Consider the following 13,789-nt stretch of genomic DNA (forward strand, 5'->3'; position numbering starts at 1 on the left):
CCCTCAAGGACAATCTCCGCATTTCCAGGAATCTTGGAAAACACTCACTCGTTATGTCTCTATATAGTACACGCGATGAAGTACATAAATGATTAAGCATGAAACATTCACGCAAATATAAAACCAATGCAACTCAAATCCGAGTTAGCTACCAGCCGTGAATTTCAACCTTAGGCAGATATACATCTTTTCGTGATTGACTGGAATCAACAGCTGGTTCTAGCGTGGGCTATACAGTACATAGCTACAGCCTACACTCAAAATACCATAAATTTAGTCGTTAACTCTCTTGGTTCATTATTCATGAATGAAACCTGAGACATTGTTACCGAGTATGACCAAAATCGAATAAACGTCAGTACCGTGGGCGCCAAGTAACAAAACTATCGGGTGTTCTGTACGAGTAGTTTTAAGTACCAATATCACTATCACCACACCGATACATCATCTCGTGTGCTATATTGAAGCATTTTAAACATATAGGTATCGGCCATATATATAGGCCATCGGTGGGCAATCATTCCCATAGAGTCAGCCAGATTTTTAAACATCAGGAACTCGCGGGGTTAGCATTGATTCACGACTTTAACCATATCTTACAAGATTTTCGAGGGATCATGATCAATCTATCGCTGCTTCGATACAATTCTCTGATTTGACCTACGTCATACCACACATTGTAGTAATGGTATATTCATTGCAGTGAGTTAAATGTATCGTGTGAAGTGATGTTGCTCTCTATCATACTTTCAAATGGGTAAGTGGTTCAATTAGTGCTCGATCCATAGTCACCTAGTGCAGTGCTCTTCAACCTTTTTCGACGTGGTACACCCTTTTAACGTCTGCTCAAAACTCGTACACCCCTGTTCATTAGGGGTCTTCAAAAATGACTTTTTTTCTCAAATCGTACTGGCTACTTGATAAAATTGTTAGGTTACCTAACTTAAGCCTACACACCAAATTTGGTTCAATTCCAACCAGTAGCCGCCTTGCTACGGGAGAAGAAAGTTTCTATTTATTATTTAACAATAAATAACGGAAAATTTGAAATTTTTCTGTTCACCCCATGAAAGTATTAGGTTGTGTATAAAAACGATGTTCTTCAAATTTGGTTCAATTCCGACCAGTAGAAGCGGAGTTATTGCCGTCAAAAAATTTGGATTTGAATAAAATAGTATTTGGTCAGAGTCTATTCGCAGCCAGTTAGGCCCCCCGCCACGCAAATTATAATTTATTTCGTGTCAGAGCAAAAACAGCATGACATTACGAACGATAATCAACCTAAATGTAACAGTATTGGGAGAGGGTAGGTAAAGCTACTGCTGCAGAAGCGGTAATTCAGATCAGCGATGATAGCAGGCGCACCAGCCGACTGCGTGTGAGGCCTGCCCCACACACAGTCGATAGTAGCACATGGGCTGTAAGAGATGTCAGTAACCTCAGATCGTATGCCGCTATACACTACACAGTCTATTGTTGCTAATTTACATCAGTAATAACAAAATACTAAATTGCAAATGTATTGCGAAATATTGGACATACAATCGGCATTTTAAAACAAAAGGGTTTCGATTTCAACATGGAAGTTGTTTCGACCCTGGCTGGCTACCTCACTTCATTTATGTGCATTGCGGTATTTATTAACGTCGGGTAGGAAGTACAGATTCAAAAAGTCTGAGCTATCGCGGTGGTTTCCTCAAAAATCACTAAAAGACAAATGACTAGCTGAACACATGTTTGTTAACTGCATACTATCCAGGGTTGTAATGACTCGAGTCATGACTCGACTCGAGTCAGACTCAAGTCACGATTTTCTGATGACTCGACTTGACTCGAGTCATTTTCTAAAAATACTGAAAAGACTCGACTCGACTCGAGTCAGTCTGTGTATTGACTCGACTTGGACTCGAGTCATTGCGCATGACTCGAACCAAGTCATGTGACTCGAGAATCAGACGGCCAAGACCGACATTTCATTGTAATTTCGAAGAATAGTAAAGTCACCACCCTATTAGGATTTCGTCTATTGGAAGTGGTACTTGAAAATGCGACCAGAACTGCTAAAAGCGAGGAAAATTAGTATATTATAAACGTGAACCATTCGATGTCACCAAACATAGTTATAAAAGTGGGTTTAACAGACTTGGAACTGGAAACTGAGCAGTCAACACAATGACTTGGACTCGGACTCGAGTCATAATACCATGACTCGGACTCGAATCTCTGCTCGATGACTTGGACTCGGACTTGACTCGGTGGTAATTAAAAATGACTCGACTAGACTCGAGTCGAAACTATAAAAGTGAGATTGACTTGTGACTCGAAGCATTGTGACTTGGTTACAACCCTGATACTATCCAGCACCAAACGGAACCATTGGTCTATTGCCGACGGCTAAATGAATGGAAGAAATATTTGCTTATGACATCACAATCAAGCGGTGTACAGTATTACTATAGAATGTAAACGTTTACATTCTATATCTATAGTATTACACTTGAGATAACGTACCATATTGCTCATTAAGCTGTGCGTCAACCTGTACTGACCCATAAACCTGCCTTTGTGATAGCTAGCCATCGGCTCATTGTAATTCGGATCTGGTACACCCCTGTACACCCCATCCGAGTGGTACACCCTTTGCAAATTCTGGTACACCCTAGGGTGTACGACAACCCCGGTTGAAGAGCACTGACCTAGTGTACCAATCATGTGCATAGTGTAATTTATTGACTTTGTGGCAATTTTCGAACCGATCACTGTATCGCAAGACGTGTTAACGGGATGAAACGAGCCGGGAAATTGATTTAATGCCGTAATTTATATGTACGTTAAGAGTGTACATTTAGCTAAGTATTTATACCTCTTGAATACAATAGGTAGCTATACTGTGTATAAGTTCATACAGGTGACCTGAAGCTACGAATACTGGCCGAACACGTCAGATAGATATATGAACTTCCGTTAAGTTCACCTGACTGCTGGCTGCTCATATACAAGGAAATCAACTCTAAACTTGTGATCTTACAGACGCATGTCCGATACAATGGATGAGGAAGCTCACGTTTTATCGACACAATATCTGATGGCACTGATAACCCAGATTACTGAAATCCAATCCTGCGAATTGTAATCTTCAACACTTCCTCGACTTTCTACCGCGATTATTATCACTCATAGACTGCGCAGGGTGATGGACGTGGCAAAGTGTTTTAAGGAGCCTCTTTTGAACGGAACTTCGGCCATTCTTTATTGCAATAGAATAAAACGATAGACAACATTTCTCAATAAATAATAAAAATTCTTATTTTATAGTCATTTTGATATTGCGGCCGACACAGGATCACTTGGCTTGGTCTGATGACTAAACTTTGCAGATTTAGCGATCACGTTCGCCATTCAATGCGTCCCAGAGTTTCAGAACATACACATATATATAACGTATATACGCTTCCTAACACACAGTATTTTCGCGTAAAAAATTGAAGACATGAGGTGTTTAATCGGTTTTGGCTTCAGTTTTCGCTCGTTGTGTCATTTGTCGTGTTCGATTCATACGTATAATCCGATCGGCCGCTTTCTCGCAGTGGCGTGGTCTCGTCTCTTTCGCTGGTCGGCCAGAGTTTGTTGTCCTCCTTTTTACCCTTCCTAGAATAGATCAGAGTATTGAGTATCATTGCGCTTTAGCATTATACTCGTAATATGGTCGATTTTTTTACTGTATTGGACACTGGACAGTTGTACGATGTAGATTGATGTGTATCAGTCAGATTTAAAGGGGCTATGGAATATTTCGATGATTTCCCATGTATATTTTGAGGTTGTGAGTCTGTATGACGTCACACAACCCGTCAATTAGGTGGGGGCATAGGTGCCTTTCGCCCATCAGTGCCTACTTCAGTGAGTGTTTGCTACGCTAGGGCTGGTTTCGGTTGTTGTTTCGTTGCAGCCGGCAGGAAATAGAAGCTAAATGCCATCCAAGTTGAAATATCAAAGATTGTGGCATATAGTATGAAGAAAAATATTTTTTATATATTTTAATTTCACGAAGCCCCAATGGCGAAAGAGAAAAAAAACAGATACTTTGTCTATATGTTTATCTCTCACCACAGGAAACTGCACGGGAGGTCAACCGACAGTCTGAAATCCATTAAAAAATGATAACCCTTACTACAGTATAGAAATCTAATTATCCAAGCTCGGATTCCTATGATAGATAATCACTATTCTGCATAGCATTCAGATTGGACACTATACCAAATGATTACAAAAAGCTTTCGTAGTGCGTACCTCATGCATATGCAGACGATGAGTAGTACGAACACCATCGACAGGAGTGTGATGGCAAATATCGCCAAAACTTCCAAACGAAGATCGCAGGTTTTTTCGGCGCCCTGTAATTTAAATCCGTGTTTAGAAATCCAATAGCACCAATCCTTCAAGCAAACCAACTATAGCACTTTCAAGTCGGATCAAGCAAGATCGCAGCCTTGAACGTTTAGTGTAACTATGCCTTCACGATGAGGTCGATATAGAATGGATTGAGCAGTATCGTAAGCGAGAACATACCTGGTTATAATGTGTGGGCGGTTCTTTGCTCTGACACCGCGGGCCGTCAAATCCCACCGGACACCTGAAACAAATCATCAAGCATTATTTGAATTCGCGAGTTTTGGCGCCTGCGGCGTTCTAGAATTTGCAATACATTCCGATCAATGAGTTTTATTGCGCTTATTGGATACTATTGGTGATTTGAGATGACAATTTAGAGTAATATTACGTCCGTTTCTATCACGCAACGACACATGGTTATTATAAAAATGTTCAATTTTATGTAATTAGTAATTGTGTGTTTTGTAATGACCCATATCTTCTGCCTCCTAACGGTGTCGGGGGAATCGAACGTAATATAGCGAAACCCGTTTCCGATGCACTGTATATTCGATAATCCAATATTTCACTGTAATCTCAGAGCTGGGCCCGTTGAATTATACTTCAATTCTCCAGCAAACGGTGCGCTTGGAAGAAAGGTGACTCATTACAGTCACGGAATCGAAACCGTTTTACTGGTAATCCATAGCGCGATGTAAGAATAAAAGTTTTTTTACGCGGGGAGATAAGACTGAGTGTAAATAAATTTAAGTACACCCGATAACACAGTAATGCGCGTCCGAACACTGACTAAATAGCACACGCGGTCACGTAGGGGTTGATTGTTTTTAGTAACCTCAGATACCTCACCATCATGTTCGTTATCATGTTTTCGATTCAAGATACTACAAGAACTGCAATGCAGTCACAACTGGATGGAGTGGAAAGGAGTTGGCGAAGTTAATCTGTCAAACTCCTATCTTGGTCATCTGACATTAGAAATTAGTGGTGGGGGGGGGGTGACTGTGTCGCGTAGTGTACGCTTCTTCAATGTATAAGGCAAATATGTTTCATCACGCTTACTATGAATGAAGGTTTTGTCAATCGCTAGCGCTCACGATTCGGATATCCGCCGACTTAGAAAACATTCCCTGATTCCCAATTGTTTATACCATTGTTCGTTGCCCGTTCTCGCATGATTGCACGAAATCTGACGCATCCCACTCCGGGGCAATCGGTACAATGCTGCGCAACAGCGCGCGAAATCCCGATTAATGCCCAAGATAAGTGCTATACAAATCAGATGTCGAATCTAAAAATTACGATGACGATATTGCGCTTTTTGGTTGTGTGACGGACGACATTGTTTGTGGCAGTAAGTCTTGACGACGCGGTAGCGAGAACCTGATCTTATCTAGATCCGAATTCGGTGTTTTGGAATGGCTGTGTGCTTTGATGAGTGTTTTGAATTGTCGACGCCTTTAATAATTGAGAGATTTCCATGAGCTTTATTGAATTTCTTGAATATGCCATGCCAAATCCTTACGGAACGGCCCAACGCTTTGAAAGGACACAATGAAAAACGAATTATATGCCTGGATTGAATTATTTTTAACGAGAGTACCAACATCCCCATATGAATGAAAATAGCACTACGATTCATCAGTCCCCATCGACAGATTTGCTTTATGCTACTTCACGCGGGTAAAAATATGCAATCTTTGAACCTACGCGAACCAGCTGCTTCAAATCCGCCATTCCTACTATTTAGAATTGCATACGAGATCTTACTTGCACCAAGCCTCGTGCATCTCCTTATGATATATGCACAGGCCGCCGTTGTGACAGAATCCAGCATATTCCCGCGGGCAGTGTTGCTGAAAGATGGCCGCTTTGGATGCCGCTGAATCAAAGGATGAGAATGTCTAAGTATGCGAAACTGCAGTACGGCACGCACACCGCAATTGCTCGCGACAATTTTCGTTGTTGCTTTTTCACGTGACGCAGAACCAAAATAATTTTTGCCACCAAATTTCCGCTAATAAAATAGAATTATCTTATGTAACGCGATGGAATTTACTAAACATTACATTACAAAATTACATCGAAATTCCGTGATATCCGATCTTAACTAAGACGATTACCGGTGTTAGTGAGAATTTCCGAAGAGGATTTTAAAAGGATGTCGTGGTGTAATGGCATTCATAGTCGCAAGGAGGAATCTGGGTTCATTCAACAGAACGGCTCCAATTACTCTGATTTTCGCATATACAGGAACGATATGTTTCAACTTGGTATGTGGGGAATTCCACCGTTGACCAAAGCCATATACCAGACACTAGACCTGACACTATTGGATCCCCGCGGTGGGCGATTTCTCGATATCGTAAAAGTGAATGGAGCTCGTTCGCAAATATTGACAAAGTATTTCTAAATTTTCAATTGTAACACAGAAGTCGTTGGATACATCTCGTAAAACTTACCATCACATTTCTTTCCACAGTGTCCCTTGCACAGCGGCTCAATTGCCCGCTGTGCGGCGCACTGTTCCGCCATCAAACACAGGGAGTTGAAAAACGGCCTCTCCACCCTGAAAACGCATAAAAATACCGTTAAATGATAGACAAGTACAGTGGAGTCGATGTATGTATGCTTAAGCGTGCCAATTATACATATTCTACTTAATGACAGCGCTCGAAATTACAGTACCATGATCTGACATATCGACTTTGCCAACCATTACTTATGTTTCATTCTTTGCTGTTTTTATATTATCTTAAGTTACTTTTCATCCAGCGTGCACGTCTCTTATTCACATGCTTTAGGGCGAGGTGGGTGTCTCATTAAAAGATAGGTCGTTTTGACACCTCACTGTCGTCTCATTTTATCGCGATTTTATGGTGTTGTGAGTCAGAAATAGAACAAGGCAAGACGATGACGAACTATATATGTACAATGTATATTGTATACAATAGATGTTTTTGCATAGATGTATACATGCACAAGTAATGCAAAACACTTACTGTCCATCTTTAGCGCAGATAGGGTCCCAGGATCCACCGTAGCAGCTGATTTGCGGACAGACGCACCGGTAGTAAGGTGTTCGCGTGGAAAGTTCCTGTTTACATCTCGCCCCGTATGAGCAGGATGCTGGGTTATTAGGGTCGCATTCGTCTTTCGGTATCGTCAGACCAAGCGACGCGTTGACAAAGCAAAGGGCGAAGAGAATAAGAATGGCGCTACGCGTTGGAAATTTGAGGAGAGCTGGACAACGCACAGTTTTTGATACAAATTCGTCAGATTTTTGTGGTTGAAATGTCTTTTTTGAAAAACACCGCAAACATTGCGAGGATGCGTTCAGTGTTCTGTGATGATATAAAACTCCATTTTCATCGAAATCCATAATTTTTTTCTCGGTGGACATCTTGTCAATTCTGATATTTGCGGTGCAAGTAAGACGGCGCTGCTATTGCGATGCAGGCTGCTAATACTGATATCAATCTGCAATGCAAAGTAAAATCACAACGCAATGTTAGATGCACATAATAAAAATATTTCAAATAAAGACTATGCATTGCAGTGATTCTAATGTACGTTATTTCAATAATAACGGCCCTTGCAAACTTCGTTGTAAATGAGCGTTCAAGCGCATTTCCTTTTGCCTCAACACTTCAAAAGGTAAGCATATCTCATGATGCAATACCAAAGGGAACGCCATTCTACCATGCATCTTTCTGCAGTGTCAATCTCTTACTGTACTACAGTGCACCGTAAAGATCCGAGCTGCCCAAGCTTCCATGTCGAATTCTAATCTTAAGACCATGGAATGGCTATTAATGCGCAGCCACGCATCTTTTTTTACTTGTCTTTTTCTGTTTCTTCTTATTGATCGTTGCGCCACCATGCGGTTTCGCTTATACAACTGACCTCCATTATTCTCTCATTTGTTTCTCCTTTGCAATGTAAATAACGACGGTTCGGTTCAAGTCTGTGCAACCTCGATGCGTAGGCATTCACACTGCTGATCTCCACTTCTCGTACTTATTTCTACATCAACATCAGTGCTAATGGTTGTGATTACTGATTACATGCTTTCAACAAGGATTTCGGATTAGAACTTTCAACATAAGACACAAGAGCATACATCTTAACCTTCTGATCCATGCATACATGTCTCCGCCGAATGCTTGGTCTTCTATTAGATTATACAGTCACCATGAACAGTATTTCCACCTGCATGTGATTTATTCCCGTATTGCGTACTACTGTTGAAGCCGCCAGTAATATATCATCGACATATAATGCTTTTTGCAGTCTGATTCATCCCGTTGAAGATTGAAATTTGAGTAGAAAGACCGCATCTATAATGAACTAAGCTTTATGAGGTTTATAGTAAGCAAACTATATCACTAAACGTACCCGATAGAGCGTGTAGATTTGAGCTACTACTGATAAAAACTAGTTTTCAATGTATAGCTATTGTATTCCCGTTTTGGGTGATGGGGTGACAGTCTCTTGCAAGGATGAGAAAAAAGACATTACAATTTATGCGACGTTCTGAATGGAATTTCTGAGAACTTTCTTTAGGAAAACGTCACATAAACACAATTAAAGATTCTTTACATTGTGACTTCAAACTGACAGCGTGACGTAATTAGACTATTGGTCATTTTGTTTCCCCGATTGCTATCTGACTGCTTATTAGACATTTCATAAAATAATTTCTGAGAACTGTGATCCAATGCCCCAAAACACATTGAAGCCATCAAGTGGGAAACATGCTCAGTGACTCCATGTTACCATTCGTCACAACATCATAATTGTTCCACTCGTCATGTGGTTTCATGGTGTGGAGCGTCCTGACCTTGGTAGATGCAACAGCTATCAATCATCTTTCGCACAAAGTCAGAACACTGACAAGCAATGAATGAATAAAATTCTGCAGCGAAATGAGTCGCCAACGTGACCGTTCATTTAGGGCGTAACTTGCCATTAGTTTCAATTCATGCTGTGTTTGTCTAATGTACCTCGTAAATACCACGACTTACAGTCAATCGTTTGAGGTGGTTTCAAAATTGCATGTCAGGACGAAATGCTTGGTTTCAATTAGTCGCGTGAGTCATAATTCTTGCTAGTTTAATCATCCGCTGCAGTTGTAATTTCGCGCGCCACCCGAGCATTAAAATGACAACTGATGAATGATGCGGAATTGCGCATACTTTGTGATAGGCTGCATAAATATTTTTCGACCGATAGGCCTATGTGCTATTTAATATTTAGAAGCATTGTTTCGAATACGTCATTACTGCCCGGCCAGAGGTAGGGTGACGTTGAAATTATTGCGTAATGACGAGCCCCATGCCCCCTTTGGACGTGACTAGAGCACGCGCCTAAAGATCCTCACGTAAAAAAACTGGTATGGCTCATTATAGTCAGTAGTCACACAGCACAACAGTAATACAAATCGATCGGTACGAAGGATTTATTTCGAAATTCGTATTGGATGTGGCGAGTTGCTTAGCATGGCATATGACAACACGGAACGCGGTGAATTGCGCAACAATTCACCACGTGGGCTCATAGAAGGCGGTCATAATAAAAGTCACTAATGCTACTCATGTATAGATTGTAGAAGCAGGAGCTGTGGTATAAAAGCATATCCAATTACACGTAAATTCCGTGGTGATTATAAAATTAGTGTTGCATAATTTGTGAAAACTGCTCAATTGATCATCGATATTGGATAGGATACAAAAGCAACTTCAACCAACTCCTACGGAGAATTAGATTCGAATCTCACTTCTGACACCAGCCGTTTTATGCTCGATCTATGGTATGCATTTGTAGGGTTGGGCCGGCCAACCTTTTCGGCCGAAGGGCCACATGTAAGCGACGAACCATTGCGCGGGCCACTATGCGCGCGAAACGCGAAAATTATTCAAAGTGTATAGATCAACAATAGGTCAATAATATTGTTACTTGAGTATATTGCCGGCCTGCTGTATATCGCTGGACTCAGTTCGCAATGATTGGACTATTCGGCGCCTGGACATATCGATATCGAAAGCTTTGGACAACACGCGTTAATCATTTTGTGCCTAGGTTTCATCGTCGACGGTCTTTCTTCGAGCGCAAACGCAAGGTCGCATGTTGGACGACGCTTTCTCTCGTAATTGCGAATATAGATATACTCAATCTGGTACATTAGGCGTTCCTTCATTTTCAGCAATTTTAAACGCAAGAAATCGAGTGACAACATATTGCGGGAAGCGTGAAGAAAAAATTTACTTTAGATTAATCCGCTGCAGAATATTCTACTTCATGGTAATGAACGAAGATCTACCAAAAATGTGATTTGCCCATGTGTCTGCCAATGCGTTGGAACTGATATTCTAGTCGTCACATCCCAAGTGTTGCTGCCAGACTAATCAAATTTTTGGTTGGCCGTGCAAGTTCACAATCTGCGCAATCCATTTTTGATAATATTAGTCGAAAATAACCTCGCGGGCCACACAAAACCTTCTCGTGGGCCACATTGTATTTATTGCGAAAATAGAATCATTAACAGGGGCGAGCACTATACGACCACTCATTTAGAGACAAGATAAGCATGAGTTTGGAAGATCACGGAACACAGTCATGGTAAAAATAATAAACGATCATCGGCACTAATTAATTACTATTGCTGTGCAACTGAGATTCTCGAGGCATCGATCCGAGAGAAGCAGCCGACGTGTTAGTAGATCTTGTTGATTGTGGTTACGTTCTGGTGCGTGCGTTGCGTCACAGAGCGTCTTACGACTCGAAAATCGTACGTCGTCATCAGAATTCGTCACCAATATGTAAGACCTAGTGAAATGCATCCAATTCTCATAAAGTCGAGTTGCATACCGCATTAGCTGCAGCGCGTGAACCAACCGCAATCACAAGTGAGAAAATCGGCATCCATGCCAGGAATTTTCTTAGCGCAGTCAAGATGGAATTCCTTCATGCCCCATCGAACAGGAAAGCCACCAGAAGTAGGGACGTTCGTAGCGTTTTTTGCACTTCTCCGTACATAGTTTATGTGGGTGGACATACATCACAGGGCATTGCATCACCTAATTTCATATACTTTAAAATTATTTTCACTTCAGAGCTGACAACAATTCACGTTTTAAGTTTGATATATTTTCATATCGATGATATCAATATCATTACTATTAGGGAGGTTGCGAACCCCTAAAAGGTCCTGATTCTTCGTCTGTACACAAACCCTTGAAATAGGTTCTCTTAGAACACGTTCATAGATGACGTGACCATGCCAACCATGGCACAAATTACCTTTTGCCTTCTTGTACGCACCCCTATTTGAATGAGATATTTCTGACGTTGTATAGTCATAGTCATTAATCCGAGTAGCCCCAAGAGTTGCGTAATTCGGAAGATGCCACTGGGGGACGGTGTGACCGGGGAGGGGAATGATAAGCGGATCAGAGAATCGTCTACGACCAGAACCTTGAATATATATGGCGACCGAGTCATTATATTATTCACAACAGTTGATGTGACATTGCAAGCATACATCTCAAATCAGAAATAATTCGAGTATAGTAGGTTTACCTTACTTTTGTACTTGGTTCCTTACTCGCTATCACCGTGATGCAGAAAGGGATTGGTAAGGTGATATTCAATGAATTTCGATCAGAAATATGAATATATCACTTCTTTGAGGTACAGAACTTCAATATACAATTGAATAGTATATTCATATTAAAATGAACCCGAATATTTTCGGCTGACACTCGTCAGGGGTAATCGTCAGCAACTAGTAGAGAATTCGAAAGAACAGCGTATATCAACAATCGTAACACAAAATATGACGTCACCAGCACGAAATGTCGAATACGAGAGCGTTCAATGTACTATTTTTAGATGATACACGAACTCTTTTTGTTGACACAGCCTTGGCTGGTGTATTTTGATAAAAGTCGACTCCAAGGCGCACAAATGAAAGTGTGAGCGACCCTTTCCGAGTATGCGAAATCTGTCGTCTCGATAATTTTTCGCACAGGCGGGATTATCCAACAAGTGTTTGCCAATTGCAGAATTTATGGCCTTTGATTGGTCCGCATCAATCTTGAGCAGGTGAGTTAAGGGTGAGCTTTTCATCGAGCGTGTTCTAATGAATCTAGGGACATGCTGATTTATGCGTTCCTGCAAGCGCTTTGACGTTCTTCCCACGTAGCCACAATCACAGTGGCACTTAAATTCGTAAACTACATTGCTTTGCTGAAGTGCGGGTAGCACGTCTTTACGTGTTGCGGGGAGCAGTTGCGTTGTCGTGAAAATCACGTTGGTCTTCACTGTGTCGTAACACTTATTGACCGCTGAAATCAATTGCTTCTCAAAGCGGGTGGAAATAGGCCCTATCCAAGGTAGATGGATGTAAACATCTTTGGTTGTTCGTTCGGTAGGCTCTGTTGACTTTTCTGCATTGAAATGCGTTACTTTCCTCTCTATGCCACGGTTGATGACATGTTCAGGGTAACCGTTATCAAGTAAGATTTTCCGGATATTGTCAAGTTCTGAGTTCAGTTTATTACCCGAACATATCATCAACGCTCTATGCACGAGGGTGCCTATGAGGTTGATTTTTCTGCGGCTAGGGCTAAATGAGTTCCAACGAAGGTATTGGCCAGTGAATGTCGGTTTCCGGAAGATTGATGTTTCAAATTTATTGGTATCATGTTTTTCGACTAAAACGTCCAAAAATGACAATGAGTTATTTCGTTCTTTTTCAATTGTGTATAACAGAGCCGGGTGAAGCGAGTTTAAGTGAATGAGAAATTGATCACAGTCTATCTCATTTCTGAAAATGACAAAAGTATCGTCTACATAACGTCGGTACAACACCGGTTTGACGCTGTTCTTTCGAATTCTCTACTAGTTGCTGACGATTACCCCTGACGAGTGTCAGCCGAAAATATTCGGGTTCATTTTAATATGAATATACTATTCAATTGAATATATCACTGTAACATTCTGATATAAATCTCACAGAGTGTTCACAGGAGGACCAATTCACAGTTCACAGTAGGTCCTCCCAAAGTGCGGTTGCGAACACGAACCACTGCAACATCGAGGATCGCATACCAAACACGAACGCCATGAAAATATCCCTATAATTGCATCGTATCGTATGGGAGATTGATTAAATCGAAATACTAATTTATTGATGTTTATTTGTGATTTCTGAAAGGTGAAATGGAAATAGGCTGGAGGCGTAGATCAACGATATCTAGCGTTGTTAATGGGTGTCTTAACCGGTTTGTTTTGAGTTTGCTATTATTTTATCGTAATTATAAGCGAAGAAAGAGCGTTGCTTTATTTCAAATCATTAGCAGATTTGCGTGGTAATATGGTGAGTTTTCTATCA

General features: G+C 41.1%; 1 protein-coding gene and 1 long non-coding RNA gene across 2 annotated transcripts; one reads left to right on the top strand and one right to left on the bottom strand.

The window, feature by feature from the left end:
* Nucleotides 1-3,224: 3,224 nt before the first annotated feature.
* LOC145437473 (tomoregulin-2-like) lies at nt 3,225-8,451 on the bottom strand. Its single transcript, XM_080314732.1, has 6 exons — nt 7,395-8,451; nt 6,855-6,961; nt 6,163-6,274; nt 4,570-4,633; nt 4,291-4,394; nt 3,225-3,648 (listed from the first exon to the last, which is right to left on the bottom strand). Exons 1-6 carry the CDS (start codon nt 7,793-7,795, stop codon nt 3,516-3,518), a joined length of 921 nt encoding a protein of 306 aa, XP_080170858.1. The 5' UTR covers nt 7,796-8,451; the 3' UTR covers nt 3,225-3,515.
* A 922-nt stretch (nt 8,452-9,373) lies between these two features.
* On the top strand, nt 9,374-13,585 carry LOC145437474 (uncharacterized). Its single transcript, XR_013914673.1, has 2 exons — nt 9,374-12,033; nt 13,414-13,585. It is a non-coding gene; the product is annotated as an uncharacterized LOC145437474 (long non-coding RNA).
* Nucleotides 13,586-13,789: the final 204 nt, after the last annotated feature.

This window comes from Botryllus schlosseri, chromosome 4 (assembly GCF_051294905.1).
Source record: "Botryllus schlosseri isolate E-star chromosome 4, Bs_hap1, whole genome shotgun sequence".
NCBI lineage: Eukaryota > Metazoa > Chordata > Ascidiacea > Stolidobranchia > Styelidae > Botryllus > Botryllus schlosseri.